This window comes from Centroberyx affinis, unplaced genomic scaffold (assembly GCF_046629955.1).
Source record: "Centroberyx affinis isolate AG114_WGS23_722 - 3 ecotype Tasmania unplaced genomic scaffold, CSIRO-AGI_Caff_v1 ptg002594l_1, whole genome shotgun sequence".
NCBI classification, from domain to species: domain Eukaryota; kingdom Metazoa; phylum Chordata; class Actinopteri; order Beryciformes; family Berycidae; genus Centroberyx; species Centroberyx affinis.
This window is the reverse complement of record NW_027280797.1, coordinates 1-20062: the sequence shown is the minus strand read 5'-3', so window position 1 is coordinate 20062 and position 20062 is coordinate 1. Positions and strand designations below refer to the sequence as shown.

Sequence of the window (20062 nt, the reverse complement as noted above, 5' to 3'; positions counted from 1 at the left end):
AATATTATGAAGCCTAGCGCTCTGCTACCTAAAAAAAATGCAGTCTAGCCGACTAGCCATACCTATAGCTATAGGTATAGCTATAGCTATCTAGATATTCTAGTTAGCTAGCTGCTGATCTTCCAACATCATGAATACCATGGTCATAGATTGAAAAAAGAAGTCACCGCCATTTATATTTATATTTTGACCAGAGTTGGTGCTTTATCATGCTAGTTTGCCAGTTAGCTAACTTGTGCTAGGAAAAAAAAAATGTGGTTCTGTGGCTCTGCCCACTGAGGTTTAATTCATGTGTAGATAAACGTACCACTACTAGTCACACTTTCTTAAATTCCCCCCATGGGAGCATAACAATATTATATTAATTCTTCATTTCCATTATTAATCATTCTCTATGTTAGTAGAATTCCTCTTGTCATCCTAGCTTAGCAACTGCTTGCAAAACTTTCAAGGCTGATGGACGAAGTATTTGCTCTAGGGCAGTAATTCTCAACCTTTTTCATATCAAGGACCCCTAATTTAGTCCACATTAGCGCCACGGACCCCCATTTGATGAGATTTTGTCTCTCAGACTCAAAAAAATTTGAGAATGTTTTGATTGATATGAAGTTGTCCAGAATTCCATGACTATCTGTATTGTAGGTAGAGAGATAACAGTGAAACTATGATCAAAATAGTAATTCTTCTACATTCTGTAATTGTGTTAACTTATTATAAATGAAATAATGCTGAAGTTTAACAATTCATAAACTTGCTGTGGACCCCCTGGAACTCCCTCAAGGACCCCTGGTGGTCCGCGGACCCCACGTTGAGAACCACTGCTCTAGGGCACTGAAAAGGGAGGCAGTCCAAGGCTAAAGACGACCTGGTCTTGTCTGAAAGGCCCTTAAAACCGGTTTGTTATCTATAGAGCCGATCCCTTCCCTTTATGTGGAATGTGTATAAAGAACTGTCTCTACCATCCAGGTCCCAGACAGATTATATCGCTTATGCGTGATGTTTTCTCTCTCCTTACTGCTGTAATAAATTTTGGCCATCTTGTCAGTGGTGTGCTGTTTTATGAATTGGGTATATTGTAATATCTTACTCTATGACCTAATGCTGCACCACTGTTGCGTCACCATTTATGATCAAGTAAGCTTTCTGAGCAAAATTTGGATGCTGAATAGATGTTGATGCAATGGCTTGCAGCAACACTGAAAACCCTGCATCGTTTTGTGAAATCAGGACCTAAATATCTTTCTGATATCAGTTCAAAACAGTTTCCAAAGCTGTTTTAATGTGATTTTTTTTTACCATCCCACAATATCAGAGAATGAATTTGCTGCTTCTTTGGGTTGTCGCTGAATTTGGACAACTGCTGCATGTTGCCATGTTAAATGCTTTGTTTGCTGTGTTGGGGCAGCAAGCATTTGATGCTCCAAATACTAGACAATAAAGCGAAATGCTGGGTAAAAAAAAAATGATGTTCCCATGTGACTCAAGTGACGTTGCTGTGGGAATTCCTTGGCCACTGTTGGCCATCAGAGTTGCCCCATTTATCACTTCCTTTAAGCGTAGGTTCAAGCCAATAGTTCTGAGTAATGAACTACATGGCATACAGTGTGATATAACAATGAATCCAAGTGATGTAGTTTGCTTTTCTTTATGCATACTGTAGATTGTGAAAGAATTGATTAAAAGAACGTTGATTTTTTTGTTCTTTTTTCCTTACGGCCAAAGCTATAAGGATTTAGAAAGAAGTTTGTTGGACCCACACTGATTCTTGTAGTAATCAAGGAGAAAAAAAAAGGCTCGAAGTACATTATATACAGCTTATGAGAGCTGTGTCATGTGTTTGTTTCTACACTGAAGGTATGCACTCATATATCACATGCTCAAGAAATCCCTGCAGGCTTGTTAAAAGTGAGCATTAAGGGCAAACTTTTGGAAGCAGCTCCTTAATGAGGACAGCTATAAAAGCACCCCGCGGACCGCCAATGAACACACAAACCTGGCATCCACTTTAATTACTGATAAGTTGTGAGCCAGCTAAAGGCAGCGGATTTCTCCCCCCAGAGGCTCTAATCTGTTTAAAGCCGACTGCTGATCCTAACTGCCGAGTCGGAGGATTCGATGGCAGGTGCCACTGCGAAGTCCCAGAACAGACGCTATCGGCCTCGCATCCCAATCTCCACATCTCCCAGGGACGGAAATACAACTTTGCCTCTATGTGTCCAACTCTTTGGCATGCTCCGATTATTAGGAAATCTGCTCCATCACACATGGTGCGAGATCAGAAGAAGCTCCAAGAAGTAATTATAGTCAGGCGCGGGGCTTGTGTGTTCTGGGTTTTCATCTCTCACAGTGGATGCAGTGCGATGCTTGTCACAGACTGTTTACATGCAGACTGTTTGTACGGCGTATACGAGTGACATATGGAGACGGCATAATTTGTCATTAAACCAAGAAGTTCCTCAAAACAATCCATATTTAATTAGTCATTTCTCAAGCTTCAGGAAAAAATATACTTTCACACAGAAATAAATTCTATTAGACTAGTGAAGTGAACTATATTAAACCAGTGTTATTGCATAGGCATATACTGCATATTTACATGAAGCGCATTGTGTTGCATTACCATCGGATTGTAATCCCATTAGAAGCATAGATACACTTTTCTTACAATATAACCATCAGGCTAGGGCTGGGCAATATATCGATATCGTGATATGAGACTAGATATCATCTTAGATTTGTTCTAGCTGTTCTATTATTTGCCTTTACCCACTTAGTCATTATATCCACATTACTGATGATTATTAATCAAAAATCTCATTGTGTAAATATTTTGTGAAAGCACCAATAGTCATCCCTACAATATTGTCGCAATATTGAGATCGAGGTATTTGGCCAAAAATATTGTGATATTTGATTTTGTCCATATCGCCCAGCCCTACATCAGACAAACATCAGAAAATTCCCTTCAATTTAATATCATGTCATTAACTATACAGTCAACCCATAAAGTATTCAACACCCTAAATTTTTCAGTTATCATGCATTCACAATGTGTTTATAATGTGCTTATGATGCCTTATAATGCCTTATGAACACCACTTAAGTAAAGTGTTACCAGGCTGGTTCTTTGATATTTGAGTTTGCACTACACCCAGGTTCAGAGATTTGCTTATACTCTGTGCAATTATATGAAGTGAATACATTAATATAACATCATAATGGTGGAAGTCATTAGTGACTCATTACTACAGCAAGACGCAGAGAAAGAACTCACGCATAAGAACATTCAATTGGTAAAATTTACTGTATTTTTTTTAATTCGTATGTACATCTCCACCCCCACCTTCCCCCATAAAGAAAATTTTGTGATACAGTTGATGAATACTTAGAATATATTTAGTCAGTTTTACAGCTTCTGTACAAGATTGCTGTTTTCATGAAATTCACATCTAGGTCAGCAACATCATTTTCTTTGTTCGAGGAACCAAGAACGAGCATAAATGGAGTGAACAAGAGGACTTAATTAGTGGGAAGGGGGGAAACACACAGCTTATGGGGGCATGTACAGAAGCAGCGCCATTGGGATAAACTATGTACAATACAAACCATTCATACAAATTAGGCTCTAAGATATAGAATTCATTACATTACATTTTATATATTAAGTGACAATGAGCAAGCCCCCTCCCCCAAACAATCAATCAATCAGATAATCAGACATTCAGTCAACCAATTAACCAATCGCCCAACAAACTCTATATCTGGCTTCAGTCTTCTAGTTATCCAAGCCAGGACTAGCAGTAACACTTTTGATGACAGCTGAGGATTGACAGTGTTATAGTATCTGAACATGTTAACACATTTTCCTTCTTGAGTTAAACATGCCTGAGGGAGAAGTCTGCTCAATCCCAGCTCGTCCCTACGCGAGGTACGACCCTCTCCAGTTTTTCCGACAGCATCCGTATCGCCTTTGAATCTTTCACCATCCCCCTTTTTTTCAGCTGTCTTGCAGGTTATTTGTAAAAATGGATGGGAATCTTTCACGAGGAGTTGATTTTGTTTTCCGGTGGCGCAGAACAAACTGCAGAGAATAAATAGCACAGCAGGGGCAAACAAGTCCGCACGTTGTTGTCCAGAGAGTTAACACATTGTACTTAGAATATAGCGAAAGAAGAAAACAAAGTTATTAACGTACAGTTGGACAAGGAGTGTGAATTAAACATCAAAGCAAACAACTAAGGGCAGTGTTTAAATACTGATAACAACCACAAAAGGACCAATAAGCCCCTGCTATCTACACATGGTTGGAAATCAACAGGGGAAAAACAGAATTCATGAACAAATTCCTAACTGATAATAATCATAATAACCGCATCATTTTTCAGGTCATTTCTTTTTTTTTTTAAAGCATATCATATTACAGTCCCTCTCTTAACAGTTAACAAGAACTGCTCTGTCTGTAAAATCCAGAATTTGACAACTGGGCAATCCATTGAGATGGCTGACATCTCAATTGGTAATCAAATGGTATGGACATGTTTAGGGACAGTACAGCTAACATACACATTTCTCTGGGATGGGTAGAAGCCCCAGTCTGTGCTTCACGGGTCCACTATGATTGAGTGTGTGGGGGAACATCAGCCAGAGGGGAAATAGGGAGTGTCACTGTGGTAGTTGTAGTCTGGGCACACTTTCTGCACCAGTTTATAGTCGGTGCTGTAGAAGGAAATGAAGATGCAGATGACTTTGAAGGGTTTGGAGCAGAGCCAGGAGACGTGGCTCTGGGTCTGCTCCTGGTAGCAGGTCTTGGACGGGTCGAAGTTGCAGAGCGTGTTCCGCGCGCCCTTCTCCACCTTCTCGTACTCTATGCGGCAGTTGAAGGACTTGGAGTCCTTGGCGTCGATGACGGACTGCTGTGCCGCCACGTCGAACTCCACGATCTTGGTCGGGGGGACCAGGCTGACGGACACGTTACCCTGGCCCGTGGAGTTGTGGCGGAAGTAGACGCTGAAGGTGCCGTTGCCGTGATCCACGATCTTGCCGGTGATCAGCAGGTTGAGCTTGACCGTCTTGATGTTGGAGTGGAAGTCCCCCCAGCCGAACATCTTCTTGAACTTGCCCGTCTTGACCATGGGCCGCCGCTTGGCCCGCGGCCGGGAGTCCTGCAGGTCCGTGGAGTTCCTCAGCCAGTCCCACAGGTCCTGCTCAGAGTAGGGCTCTGGAGTGTCATAGCGAAGGTCCAAGGCTGTGCTGTTCTCTTTGCCGTGCAGAGTCTGTGACAGCAGCCTACTGATGGACATATCCTTACTGCTTTCTGTCCATATGTGCTTTAGCGTGGATTTGGGGCTCCCCGACTTGACGATGTCCGACTTGGAGGCGTGGGCACTCGTAACCTGTGAAGAGGGAAGAGAAAACACGGCATCAGCTGGTTTTTTAACGCGTTCTCGCCGAGTTCCCGTGACGAGACGCACAGCGGGAAACGATCAAACACACTCCTATATTGGGCGAGGTGATGCGTCGTGAGATATTACTTATCTATATCGCATTCAGGAAATATTGACTTCACATTCAAGCATACTGGTTTCCACAGAATAGACCAATCAAATGTATTCCGTGGGGGGGGTAGAGATAATCAATCTTGCTGCAAGCTTCAATTTCAAATCATGATAGGAGACAGCTCCAATTTGGGAATTACAGCGGGGCAAGCTGAGCGAGAAAAAGAATACGGCAATGAGAGTAAAACATATTGCTCCAGTCTCCTCTTTCTGTCAGAGAGAGGGAGTATCCATTGGCTCACCCAGATAAAGGCAGTGGCCGTTCAGTGGGTAAAGACCAGACTATTAACTAAAGAGTGCTCCTTGAATTGATGATTGATGAACCCCGGGGTTTTTCACTATTTAGCGCCGATGAGCGGAATTAGGTTCATACAGGCCCCAGTGGAGGAATGTGACATTGATTGCCTGATTTCTACTGTAAGACGTGACAGCAGATCCGTCTTGCTGGGGTTTTTGCATTTCGTGGGTTGGCCCCCCGGAATCGATACTTGGGAAAATAAGGTTTCGCTACCAATCAGTCGGCCCTTCGAACTGAATTGCCTCACAGCGCGTCTCTCAGCACTCGCCGGGGCAACCAGCCAGCTTTAAACATACTGTTACAGGGAGAATATACCTGCACTGCATGTCACAGATAAGGTAGAAGGGAAAAAAAAGAGCATTGAGGGTACTTTGAATTGCAGATTGACGTCGGAAAGAATAACCGTGACTTCTTCTACCCTTGGTCAGAAGAAGTCAGAAGGCTTCTTTCATCAATACAACCTACTGAAACCTCTATGTACTCTGGTTTTGAGAGGCTGGGGAGGGGGGGGCAAGTGGGGGGTCTAGGTTTTTCCCTTTTTTCTGCATTTCTACATAGTTCCACAAGACTCGTAGCACTATACTCCTGTCGATTCTATCTGGATGGAGTGCAGTTCTGAGATCTGAGTTCTGAGCATCGAACATTTGACATACCAGCCGGCAAAACTGTGATGTACTTTCTATCTTTTTAAATATTTAACCCTAAAAAAAAAAAACACCACACAAGCATAAAGTAGCATTCAAATATCATGTGGATGACTCAATTTTCATTAAAAAGCCAGAAGAGTCAGAAGCTCGTGAAATAGAGGCAACAATGGAAATTAATGTATGTGTTTTTCCCCCATGCTGTTTCTCCATCTGTTTCTGCTTTAGCTCTTTCTGCCTTGCCTCCACTTTCAATATTCATGGTGTTGTTGTTTTTTTTTACTTTATTTTTTTTGTTTTAATTACATAAGGAATGCTGCTGCATTGAGTGCCAATTATACAAAGGGTCAGTCACACTGTATGCCTATATGCTAACATTCATTGTCATGTCATGCTTCACATTCACAGTTGGTGTAGTTTTAAAACATTGTGAGTTGTCAGTCTATTATGAGCCAAATATGCCTCCTATTAGAGTACACCATGAAACAACAAACACACATTTAAAAATTGAGGACAAATCTGCAACGTCCAAAAGTGGTGTGGCCATGTCCCTGCTGTCTTTTGTGAAACCAGAGCCCATACATAAAGGATCTGTCAACCAACGATTTAGCTGCGTCATCGGGGGCTACTTTCCATCCTAAACTGGCTCTTTAGTCAAATTTAAGTGGTACAAACGATCTAATGAATACATATTTAATCTGAATAATTTCCCCTGTAATAACTACAAAATTAAAAAGAAATTCATTTCACTCGGAGCAAATTGTACGGTATGTACACACTGCTAAACCACATGTCGTCCCTGGAGAAAATGTCTGGCATTAGGCATGAGGAATATCAAGAGATAAGAAATGAATAGGAAATGAATGAAGTTAACAGCCCGCTTGCAAGAGCTGAAGAGGGTCTCTGGGAATCTATCTATAGCCTGAAGGGTTAAACTTAGAGAGCACTTGCTTGGTGAGTCAGACGCACTCAGCAATCATTCCCTTTTCAAACAGGTGAGATGGCCTTCTCATACCAAAGAATATCACAGCATGGTTGAGGGTCAGGATTACATTGGGATGGATTTATGGTAATGCGCCTGCTTATGAAGAGGATATAGAAAAGACCTTATTCTTGCAGAGCATTTCAGTGGAAATGATTAAAAAATGAAAATAAAAACAGAAGACAATGCACTGGATTTTGCCGTTGCCTTTGACTGGAGAGGCTTTTTTAAATCCTCATATAAATTCAATCCCTTGAACAATTTAAAGACGTTACGGCGCAGCTACCCAGCTGTAGAAAACCACAAACGACACAGACCGACAATGATGCAACCCGAAACCTTATTATATTCATCTCAGCAGATAAGTTAGACGTGCACAGCAGAATAGATGTTAAAGGTGCTACATGTGTCATTTTCAATAAATCATCACCCCATCAAGCAAACAAGATCATCGCTGAGAGGACTGTCAGCCTCTACCGGCCTCTACAAAGCATTTTACATTGTGTGCTGCCGGGTCAGGAAGGGTCGGGCGGCGGGGTTGGAGGACACCTCCAGCTCCTCCCACCTCCGCCCAAAATCCGCCCACTCTCTGAAGACAGCACACCCGACAGACAGTTAAGATGGAAGAGGTGGAGAATCTGGTAGAGGATCTACTACAGCAACGCAGGTATTCTGACTGTTAAGTTTGCTCATGATAGGTAGGGTAACACTTTACAATAAGGGTACATTAATTAAGGGTTAGTTAATGCTTAATAAGGGTTAGTTAATGCTTAATAAGCATTAACTAACCCTTAATTAACAGTTAACTAATGTGTCTGGTAATCATTTACTAATGGTGTTCATGTTAACCAAGGTATTAATTTATAAACTATTAAATAATGTATAAATTAATACCTTAGTTAACATGAACACCATTAGTAAATTATTACCAGACTAACTGTTAATTAAGGGTTAGTTAATGCTAACTAACCCTTAATTAATGTACCCTTATTGTAAAGTGTTACCGGTAGGAATTAACGTTTGTTGTTTCACCTGCTCGTTGTCTCTTGTCAATCTATGACATCAATCTTGACTTTCTAGCAAACTATGGTAAACTACTTTCTAGTTATAATTATTATGGTGTGTAGATTTACACACCATAACCAGTTCATCAGTTGAATCTGAATGATCTATGCTCTGAAACGCTCTGAAAAATCGTGTAATTCTATTACATAGATTAGACAGGTCTGAAAGTTCAGAGTTGCTAATACTAAACACTGAACAATGTTAAAGTTCAATTTTCCAATTATTTACCATTTATGGGAATAAACTTGGGTACTGTTAAGAACGATTAAAATTGTCGACCAAAGACGCAATTTTTGTCGATTGTTGATTTTTGACGATTTTTGTCAATTGTTCATGTCTAAGGAATAACGTATGGTTGGAGAAATGTATAAAGTATGGCTGTGTTCAAACAGGAACTTATGGCCAAGACCATGGACCAATCGCCTGGAAAAATTTGAAAGACCAACAAACCCTAACCATGCAGGGGGAGGAGCTGGAGGTATAGGAGGAGTCTGACGTCTTTGTAGCCGCCGCCAGACCTTTCTTGACCAGATTGGATTTGGCGGGAAAACTGCTGGATTGCTTTACGGCACAAAACAGGAAGAGGGCGCTGTTCTTCCAGAGCAAACGGAGCTAATCTCTTTCAGAGAATCTGGCAATGGAAGATGGTGGAAGGAGAGAAAGGCCGATGGAAAAATCACTTCCAACATGTTGATCCTCTTCAGTAAAGACAAAGACGCCAGGGAAGCAACGGGGGGGTTTATGGGGAATGTCTTCATTTTGAGGCACGCTAGCACTAACAATACCACCGGTGTGAGACAGAGGCTACCAATCGTCTCCACCACGCTCTCACTTGTTTACAGTAATTATACCAAGGTATCACAATTAATCTGACAATGATGCATTGAGGTTTAAAAATGCTGCGCGCCGCACCTTTAAAGAATCACCGAGCCTTTATACTTATCCCAGCTAATTGCAGGATTGCCATACGATTGCCATTGAGCGTAAAGTGTGCAGGCCGCGGCTGTTTATCTGTACTCATTGTTTGCCTCGTCCAGTGGGTGGGCTCTGCGCTGTGCATACAGACATGTTTATCTCTGCAGTTCTCCGGCTCCCATCATCCAGCATGTTTTTCGGGCGGTCGGCCAGAGGGTTTTCTGGATCCCGGCGCTGCCAGCTGTAGTGCGCTCACCTGAGGGAACGGTGCATCTGGTAAACATGCCCAGCGCCGCGGCCAGCAGAGGCCTCGCAGATACCTGACTGCCGGCCAGACAGCCAGTTGGTTTCCCCCAGGCTAGGAAGACTGCTGGGGCAAGGCGAGCAGCACAGTCTCTGTCAGTACTATTAAGTCCAGACACAACATATACCGCAGTGTGTGAACACATGCTGCAAAGCACTTTGAAGGCAGAAATGTTCTTGTCTGACCCATTTTAAAGCGATGCTGTGTCACGCTTTGATGTACGTCCCTGTATGTGGAACATGTGACTGAATTTATCATGGATTTTGTCATTTTTCTGAATGTTTTCTCATGTTTTTCTTGAAAGATTCTTCTCAATCGCAGCGAGACCAGTGGTGGAAGAAGTGCTCAGATCTTTTACTTAAGTAAAAGTAGAAATACCACAGTATAAAAATACTCTGTTCCAAGTAAAAGTCCTGCATTCAAAATGTTACTTAAGTAAAAGTACAAAAGTATTAGCATCAAAATGTACTTAAAGCAACAAAAGTAAAAGTACTCATTATGCAGAATGGCCCATTTCAGAATAATACAGTATATATTATATTATTGAATTATAACTATTGATGCATTAATGTGTAAGCATCAATTTAATGTTGCAGCTGGAAAAGGTGGGGCTGATTTCCACTACTTTATATACTGCTGGGTAGCTTACAGTAATCTATAATAATACATCACAATTTATTAGTTGATTATATTTTGTATTAATAATCTGAATCTGCAAAGTAACTAGTAACTTAAGTTATCAAATAAAGGTAGTGGAGTAAAAACTACAATATTTCCCTCTGAAATGTAGTGGAGTGGAAGTATAAAGTAGCATAAAATGGTAATACTCAAGTAAAGTACAAGTACCTCAAAATTGTACTTAAGTACAGTATTCGAGTAAATGTACTTAGTTACTTTCCACCTCTGAGTGAGACTACTTAATTCAATAAAGGATACATGCAGTTAGCACACTCCCTGCATCCAGCACAAATTATTCTCTTTGCTCCCTGCTTTGTCATAGCGTAGGTGTGTTTTGATTTCACTGAAAGAACAACACTTGTTTTCCCTTCGCTTTCCATTTTCACTTCTCTGTATATTTCTCCATCTCCCCGTTCTCTTCCTAATAGTTTGATCTTTCTCAACCTTTTCGATCTCCGCTCTCAGTTGCTGGTCTGAAGTTGTTCCAGTTTGTCCTGTAGACGTCTCAGCTGTTTCCAGTCACACGTCATTTGACACAGGACGTTTGGCAGTGTGTGTGTGTGTGTGTGTGTGTGTGTGTGTGTGAGTGTGCGATGTAAGCTGTCTGATAACCATCAGATCCCTGTGACTAGCTGTCACCAGACGGAGCCATCTCTAATACAATCCCGGGGACAATGCTATGGATACATCGGGTGAAGAGAGAAGTCTGCCTCTCAAGAAACATCTAAGTCCTTTCTACAGGAGTGGTGATACAATAGTAAGAACAAGATTGAAGGGCAGGATACAGTATGAAATCCCCCCCAAATACAATATTGAAACACAAATTCCTTTTTTATGGTGATTTTAGCTCCATCTTTGTTGCTAAGCGCTCATTGCTGTAATGTTTCTGCACTGCTCTTCCCACAGATCACCTGTCAATCAATGTGTCCAGTGCTGTGACTTTGTCTTTTTCCTTGCATTTTCTGTTGATGCAGTTTGAGTTTCTCTTTTCTTTGTCTGTTCAGCCATGGTGGCTATCGCTGCTCATGCTCAACTACCCGGTTCTTCTTCTGTTTATTCCAAACAAACCGGAAACATAAAAACCCGCTGCAAGAGTGCTAAAAGAGTGAACGTATCACCCCTGTACTGGCCACCTTACACTGGCTTCCTGTCTCGTTTGGAATTGATTTTAAGGTCCCTTTACTTGTTTTTAAGGCACTACATGGCTTAGCACCTGCATACTTATCAGAATGCCTGGAGGAAAATGTTCCAAGTCGCTGCTCAAGATCATCACACGCCGCTTTATTGAGCATCCCCACTGTTAAGCGCAGGAGAAGTGGAGAGGCTGCTTTTTGTTTGTGTGCACCCAGAATTTGGAATACTCTTCCATATTCATCAGGCTTCATCTGTAAATAGTTTTAAAGGACAACTAGAAACACAATATTTTATCATTAGTATTATTATTATTATTGTTATTATTATATTATTTTTCGGTAACATTTTACAATAAGGGTCACTAAGTTAAAGGTTAGTTAATGCTTAATAAGAGTTAATTAACAGTTAACTAATGTGTAATTTACTAATGTGTTCATGTTAACTAAAGTATTAATTTATACATTATTTAATAGTTTATGAAAATGACTATTCAATAATGTATAAATTAATACCTTAGTTAACATGAACACCATTAGTAAATGATTACCAGACACATTAGTTAACTGTTAATTAAGGGTTAGTTAATGCTTATTAAGCATTAACTAACCCTTAACTTAGTGACCCTTATTGTAGTGTAAAGTGTTAACTATTTTTCCCATTTTATCTTTATTTTATTTATTATTGAATAACTATTTTACCCATCTATTATTGTTTTAGCCTCATTGTTTTGATCTCTTTTGTTGTTTCATTGTTTTAAATGTTGTTTATCGGTTGTTTTTACTTCTTTTAATGTTCCATTGTATGTCCAGCACTTTACAAATGCTTTACACATGCTTTACAAATACAGTTTATTTTTATGATAAAGTTTATTACCAGACACGAGTGTTAAGAACAGCAAGTGTAAAAGCTTTCATGAACTGGCTATAGATTGAATCACTATTGTGTTATATCAAATGATGATAGAGAGTGGCAAAATGGAGCATTGTCATATACATTTCAAGTCTTAGATATGATAGATTGTCCTTAAATGATGATGATGTCCTTAATTGTGCTCTTTTGAGAAGACAAATGTTGTTGAAATAGTTCTTGAAAACCTGAAAGGTCTTTAATTTGTTCTAGTAATTGATTTGTGGCTTTTTCTGTACTCACAAGTATTCTTGATTTGGACAGTTCATTGCCGCCAGCTGAAGAGTGGAATGATATATCAAATCAAATCACAACACTTGCTTGCAAATAATGTTGCATTGTGAGCTCTTTGGTAATTTGCACCTCAATGACTGGAGAAGGAAATGGCCCCAGAGCACACAGTGCATATTAATTCAGATGCACTGCCATGACAGATACCGCAGGAACTTACACATCAAGTCACCATGAATTGTTAATTCCACGTTTAACACGAGTTTATAAAACACATTACATGAAAAGCGGAGTCAAACAGAATCACATCCCGGGCTTTGGTTCCTAGAGAATGAGCAGGGCCAACACCATCTCATTTGCTGTTGTGCTGTCGAATAAGACAGAAGACAAAAGACGTGAGATGAGATGAGGTCCAGATTCTCCGGCTCCTTTTGAAAATTTCCAATCATACCCATGCTGAGGGAACTGCGAGGCATTGGCTTGAATAAAATGCCAGGCGAAGAATGAAGGCTTGAGCACAATGTGGGGTATGAAAGAGGACTTATGAAAGCTCCAGAGAATGGAAACAGAAAGAGAGAGAGAGAGAAACAGAGAGAGAGAGAGAGAGAGGAAATTTGAGTGTTAGTTTTACAATATAAGAAGAGGAGGACTGAGGCGGATTGACCCTGAACATACAGACAATTAACCTCCAATTCAGCAAAGAGTCCGAGACAGAACTGAGTCCTCACATACAGTGATAAACGAACACGCTAAAAAGGCCTTACAAGGTAAACCATGCATATGTACGCCTATGATGTTTTCTAAGCGATCTCAATTTCCTTTTAAGTAATAATTCTTGACAGCCGTAGATGTTTAGCAATGCAAGTGCTGTGATATATTTTATTATTCTACTTCTCAGCGGGTGGAAATGAAATGTCCAAGTCAATAATAACTGAGTACAGTACAAACCCACAAATCAAAATCGAGTCATTTAAAGACCTTTCAAAGTTTCTTTCAAAAACATTTGTCTTCTTAAAAGAGCACAATTCAGGGCATCATAATCCATCATATCCAAGACTTTAAAAGTAGATTTAAAGCAATAATCCATGCCATTTTCATATAAGTAAATGTACGTTTTACTACTTTTTCACCATTTGATGTAAAGCAGTAGTGATTCAACCTAGATCCAGTTCATGAAAGCTTTTCCGTTGTCTGTTCTAAACACCCGGTGTTTGGTAACTCTTTCCTGGGAAGCGTTTTATGTTTCCGGTTTGTTTGGAATAAATCGTCCTCTCAAGTGTGAGATACATTTTTGGCCCAGTCTAACATGAAAATGAATAGGGGTGTAAAATGATTGCCTTTAACTACATCCAATTCTAATAGTGATTATTTTTGCTTTCGAGGGTTCCTGTATTACGCATTTCTTTATTTATTCTCATGAGTTTTAAAGCTGCAATGAAAAAAAAGTGGGGCTGCAACTAACGATTATTTTCATCGTCGATTAATCTGTTGATTATTTTCTCGATTAATCGATTAGTTGTTTGGTCTATAAAATGTCAGAAAATGGTGAAAAATGTGGATCAGTGTTTCCCAAAGCCCAAGATGACGTCCTCAAATGTCTTGTTTTGTCCACAACCCAAAGATATTCAGTTTACTGTCATAGAGGAGGAAAGAAACCAGAAAATATTCACATTTAAGAAGCTGGAATCAGAGAATTTTTTGTTATTTTTCTTAAAAAATTACTCAAACCGATTAATCGATTATCAAAATAGTTGGCGATTAATTTAATAGTTGACAACTAATCGATTAATCGTTGCAGCTCTAAAAAAAAAGCTAGCAATACTTAGCTTAGCATTCCAGCATTTCATGGCTTTTGATGAGCAGATAATGCAACACCCGCACCACTGTTAGCAAAATATATATTTTTTAATTAAGTTAAAATATGCAATAATTTTGCCATATGTCATTTCTACTTACATTATTTTACCCATAGAACTTGAAAGCCCCAAAATGACAACACTTGAGAAGAACTGGGTAGCTAGCATGAGCAGCGATAGCCATGGCTGAACAGACAAAGCACGTAACGCAACATCCGCACCATAGTTGTTAGCAATATTTTTTTCAAATTCAGCATAGGCTATGTCATTTCTACTTCTATTATTTGACTCATAGAAGCTGAAAGCCCCAAAATGAAGACAACACTTGAGAGGACAACAGAAGAACTGGGTAGTTAGCATGAGCAGCGATAGCCACCGCAGCTGAACAGACGAAGGAAAGAGAAACTCAAACTGCATCAACAGAAAATCCAAGGAAAAAGACAAAGTCACAGTACTGGACACACTGTTTGATTGACAGGTGATCTCTGGGAAGAGCAGTGCAGAAACACCACAGCAATGAGCACTTAGCAACAAAGATAGAGACTAAGTAAAAAAAAAAACAGACAAATAAGAATCTCTCGGGTCACTGCTTTTAAAAGTCCGGGGGTTTATGAGCGTGGTTGACTTCGATATTGAAGAACACTCTCGGACATGTCTTCTGCTTTGCTTCACTGACCAGTACATTCACTCCCAAAGCCTTCAGTGCCAATTGAGACGCTGCATTCACTTCCAGGGTCCAGATCCCATATAGTAATGTATTCCTCAGAGAGAAAATAGGCCATGAAACACAAGCGCTAACCACGATGAACACCCACACCACACGACTTGAGTTAAACTATTGGTGCTTGGTGTAATACAGCTGCTAAGTGGTACTGGAATATCACAGTTTGCCCATGTACTAGAACTGCCTAATGGTCTTGTAAGCAGACTGTTAGACGCATCATTAGAGCAGACTTTCTCACCCTGTGTATGGGCAAAATGTGAAGACTGTGTGTGTGTGTGTGTGTGTGTGTGTGTGTCAATCTTGTAGTTCCTTTCCCTCTATTTCTCTCTCTTGCTCTATGTGAACATGCCCATTACACACAAACACAAAATCATTGTCAAAATGTATGTAGGTACAGTGATTCATGTCAGCAGTGATTTCTACAAGGGTTAGACCGATACATGGGGCCGATATTGGCCTTTTATTAAAAATTAAATCCGGTCCAGTTAGTGTGGTCCACCTCTGATATGATGGATATGATGCAGTTTGATCAATTACATATTTATTGTACAATTGGTCAATGCTGATTGGTCAATACCCACATCATCAAACCCTAATTCATATCAACGGTTTATTTGACAGAGTAGAGGAGTGAACTGTTTTATAAGGCACTCAGAGCTTATATTCAAACAAATTATTTCTCTTTCAGGTTAGATTTTAATGTCTACTCAGTCATTTAAAACATGAAATGCCTTTTCTGCTACAGGGGAATTTAATCTCAAGGACTTTTCTTGAAATGCACATGCACAAAGATAAACAGCAGCTGAAAGGCAAGGCAATCATTATCTTATCTTCATAATAACACATCTATATATGCGCAGTGATTAACTGAGTTAAAGCACTGGGGAATCTTCCAGAGTAACAGTCATGATTAACATTTATCATTCACATTGCTGTTGTAGGCTCTCCAGTGTTGTAAATGACTGTATATGCAGATGCTTTATTTTAGTTTCACAATGAAGAATCTACATATACACAGTGATTTACTCCTTTACAACACTACAATAGTGATGGTTATGATTAACATTTATCATTCACATTACTTTTATAGTAAAGCACCTTCCAGTGTTTCTGTTTTATTCTAATTAATCATTCATGTCACTCTCAAACGTTCTCCAGTATTGCAAATGAGTTAATCACTGTGCATATGTAGATACTTAATTATCAAAAAACAGCTTCACATCAGATGTATAAAGTCTAGTAAAATACCAATCCTCTCCACTGACATGTCTCTGAGTTTGCTCAGGCCGAGAGTTGGGAGGTTTGCTGGTGAAAATTTTGGAAGCTAATATGTCCCGAGGCGCCATAAATCAAAGCAGGCTTTATTTTGTCAGCACGCAGATGGCCCAAATACACAACTCACCTCAATTAAGACCTGAGGATGGGAGCTAAAAGGGAAAAGCGTTTGGAGAGAGAAAGGGCACCTGTTCGCCTGTCATATCCGCAGCTCTTCTGATCAGCGACTCAGAGCTTCCCCCCGAGCTGTTTCAATGCTGAATTAATGATGGCAAACAAAGCCAAAGCCTCCTCGCAGCCCTTTGTGAGTTCATTCTCTTTCCACTTTGGTCCCTCTCAACTAATCTTCAGTGTCACACTTAATGAGATTTTCAGTTTGTAAAGTAAGTGGAGCAATAACTCCCCCAGCACCCGCCGCCGTCACCACTCCCACCGTCGCCTCTAATGCTTTTAAGCAACCACTTCTTCACCTTATTCCTATTCCTCCGCTAAGTAAAGGGATGCATTATGAAGGATTATTATTTATACAAATCACGTTGAATTATGCAGTGTGCAAATACGCCGGCATAAGTATACAGTATGCGTGTAATGGCGTTCTTTGCTTCATTATTTGCAATGATCAGTTTCTGCTGGGGAGCAACAATGAGTCATTAAACATCATCCAAATTATGCAAACATGCTTATCAAAATAAGTTTCATTAAATATAAATTAACAGTTAATTCTGTTGCCATCTGTAAAGAGACTAATATTTAATGTAATTAGTGTTATGATTAGGGTAATGTTGAATAATAACTTCTAATCTCCCAGGCTATTGAAAGGATGTAGTAGAGAGCACAACATTAATTTTTTTGACTTTTATGGATATCAAAGTGGGTTAAAAGAGGTGTTAACAACTGATCCTGTTGTTCCCCCTATTGCTGCTTTGAAACAGTATTTGCTCACTAAGTACAAACTTAACCTTAGGCACTTGACTGGCACAACAAATTTGGCAGCAATTTCCATTAGCCTGCATTCAAATTCTAGCTGCTGAGGGAAATTTTGCTTTTGCCTGGACTGAAAAATACACTCAAACGTACATCTCTGGATGCAACATGTATGAATGTGAGTAAAGCAATGAGGAACTGTCCAGGGGAAGCATTCAAACGTCTACGCCTAGAGGGGTTTCAGGTAAGACAACACACCCGGCGGCCATATTGGAGGTCCTCAGCTCTTTGGAAACAGTGAAATGTGTTGTTTTTGACTGGAAACTGCTCATTTCACCACTGACACATCTGGTTGATTTTGTGTTTAGATAATGTCAGCTTGTTAGCCAGCTAACCATAGTATCTAACCAATACTGTGTTGTTGTAAACCTACAGTAGGCTACATCTGAAATTGACACGTATCTAAGCTAGCGTTAGCAGTGGCTAGTAGCAGTGGTGGAAGAAGTACTGAGATCTTTTACTGAAGTAAAAGTAGCAATACAACAATGTAAAGATACTCCATTCCAAGTAAAAGTGCATTCAAAATCTTACTTAAGTAAAAGTACAAGTATTAGTATGCCAAAAGTATTGGCAGCAAAATGTACTTAGAGTATCAAAGTAAACATACTCATTATGCAAACTGTCCCCATTTAGAGAGTTATATTTTTCATACATTATTGGAATATTAATATTGATTTATTGACATACATGTACATGTAAGCAGCATTTTAAAGTTGTCAACGTGAAGCTAATCTTAACAATTTAGCTATACTTTTGGGTAGTCTACTCTATAACAATGCTATTTCATAGTTATTTTATAAAGGTGATCAAATGTTTTAAATATAAAATATTGATCTGAAAAGTAACTAGTAACTATAGGTGTGAAATAAATGTAATGGAGTAAAAAGTACAATATTTCCCTCTAAAATGTAGTGGAGTAGAAGTACAAAATAGCATAAAATGGAAATACTCAAGTAAAGTACAAGTACCTCAAAATTGTACTTAAGTACAGTACTTGAGTAAATGTACTGAGTTACTTTCCACCACTGGCTAGTAGTGACATGTTTATATTAAAATCACTTAATTTGCTAAATGAGTCTGCTGGCCAGTTAGCTAGCTAACCGTTTGTTCAGGTTAACTGAGCTGACTCTTCTCAAGCTACAACTCAGAGTGTTTTGGAGTAGAGACTAGAGCTACTTATCAGACTATTCACTTCTATTACAACTACCGTCATACTACAACAATCTTTTTCAGGTATCTCTTTTTCTAATTCCATCTCATTGTGACATTTTTTGCATACAGCTTACTCTCTACTGGTAGGAAATTTGTGACAGATCAGTTTATCTATACAGTTAAAGAGACCTTCAGATGGGAATACAGTAGCTAAGCTCTACTGAAGGACCAAAGAAAAGAGAAAAAGTAGGGAGAACAGTGGAAAAGGAATCAAAAAGAGGTGTGGGAGGTGTAGGAATGCAGTGTGGTGCCTTCACTCATTTCTACTGTGACTTACCCAGCACTGATATTCAGTAAACTATCAATCACACAAATAATGGAGGAGGACTGAGATAGGGGAGGAATGAAGAAATAAAATGCACAGAAAGGAGTAAGGGGTCTTAAGCAGTGCTGTAGTGGTGAATACAAAGGTGGGCAAATACTGACCTTCAGTCAGTGATTATCATAAGGCAATAACAACCACCAATACGAGCAAAATAATGAATATTTTCAAACATAACAATCCATAACAACCCTATCTTCCTATAACTTGCATCAGTTTAATACTAATTACTATCTGGTGTACTATGAATTTACATCATCAGTTGGCATGGGATTACCCCCCACCACATCCATGATCTGAAACCTAAAACAGCACAGACCTCTTCCGAGACGCCAAGCCGATATGCAAAATATATACTCAGCAATATGATGTAGAACGGGGGAATGGGCCTGGTGCCTTTATTTGATTTGCTCTTACGCACGTAATGAAGTTTGTTCTTTTCTCAAGAGCATATTGAGAGCAAAATAGAGTGTGGACTTGACCCGGGGTGGGGGGATGGTGGGGGGGAATGGGAGGGAGCAGAGCTGAGCCATGTCCCATTACTATGCGTGGTTGTTGCCTGAAATCAAATTAAACCCATAATCCAATAAACCACCATTTCTGCTTTCAATGACCCCACAGGACCTCATCTCAAACCTATGACAAGCTGTAATCAATATGATATAGCGGCCGAAGGTATAAATAACTCAGCTGAGACAAAAAAGATGTAGTTACAGGGTCACTCCGGCTCTTTCTATTGGCTGTCCGTAATTGCGTTTCAGAAATGGTTTTTAGTTTGTTACTGTCCCACATTGATTTTCAGGTCATGAGGTGACATTAAACAGATGGAGGAGGAGGGCGGCGGGTGTAGAGAATGAACAGAACTGGGTAAGGTGTCAATAGCAATGTCTTGAGGCACATTCACTGAATCAGCAGTTCTTTATCAAGGTCTGTCTGTGTGTGTGTGAGCGGTGCGCGGACGGGACAGCGCTCATAAG

The 20062-nt window shown here is 39.8% G+C and overlaps 1 protein-coding gene across 1 annotated transcript; it reads right to left on the bottom strand.

The window, feature by feature from the left end:
• Positions 1-4637: 4637 nt before the first annotated feature.
• On the bottom strand, positions 4638-9908 carry LOC139656982 (neurexophilin-1-like). Its single transcript, XM_071534660.1, has 2 exons — positions 9819-9908; positions 4638-5393 (listed from the first exon to the last, which is right to left on the bottom strand). Exons 1-2 carry the CDS (start codon positions 9906-9908, stop codon positions 4638-4640), a joined length of 846 nt encoding a protein of 281 aa, XP_071390761.1.
• Between the last annotated feature and the right edge of the window lie 10154 nt (positions 9909-20062).

What these genes read in the sequence shown, in the direction of transcription:
- LOC139656982 (XM_071534660.1), bottom strand. Translation starts at nt 9,908, where the DNA reads ATGTGTTCACACACTGCGGTATATGTTGTGTCTGGACTTAATAGTACT. An exon ending in TTGCCCCAGCAGTCTTCCTA is followed by an intron (nt 5,394 to 9,818) that starts GCCTGGGGGAAA and finishes CCCTCTTCACAG; the next exon opens with GTTACGAGTGCCCACGCCTC.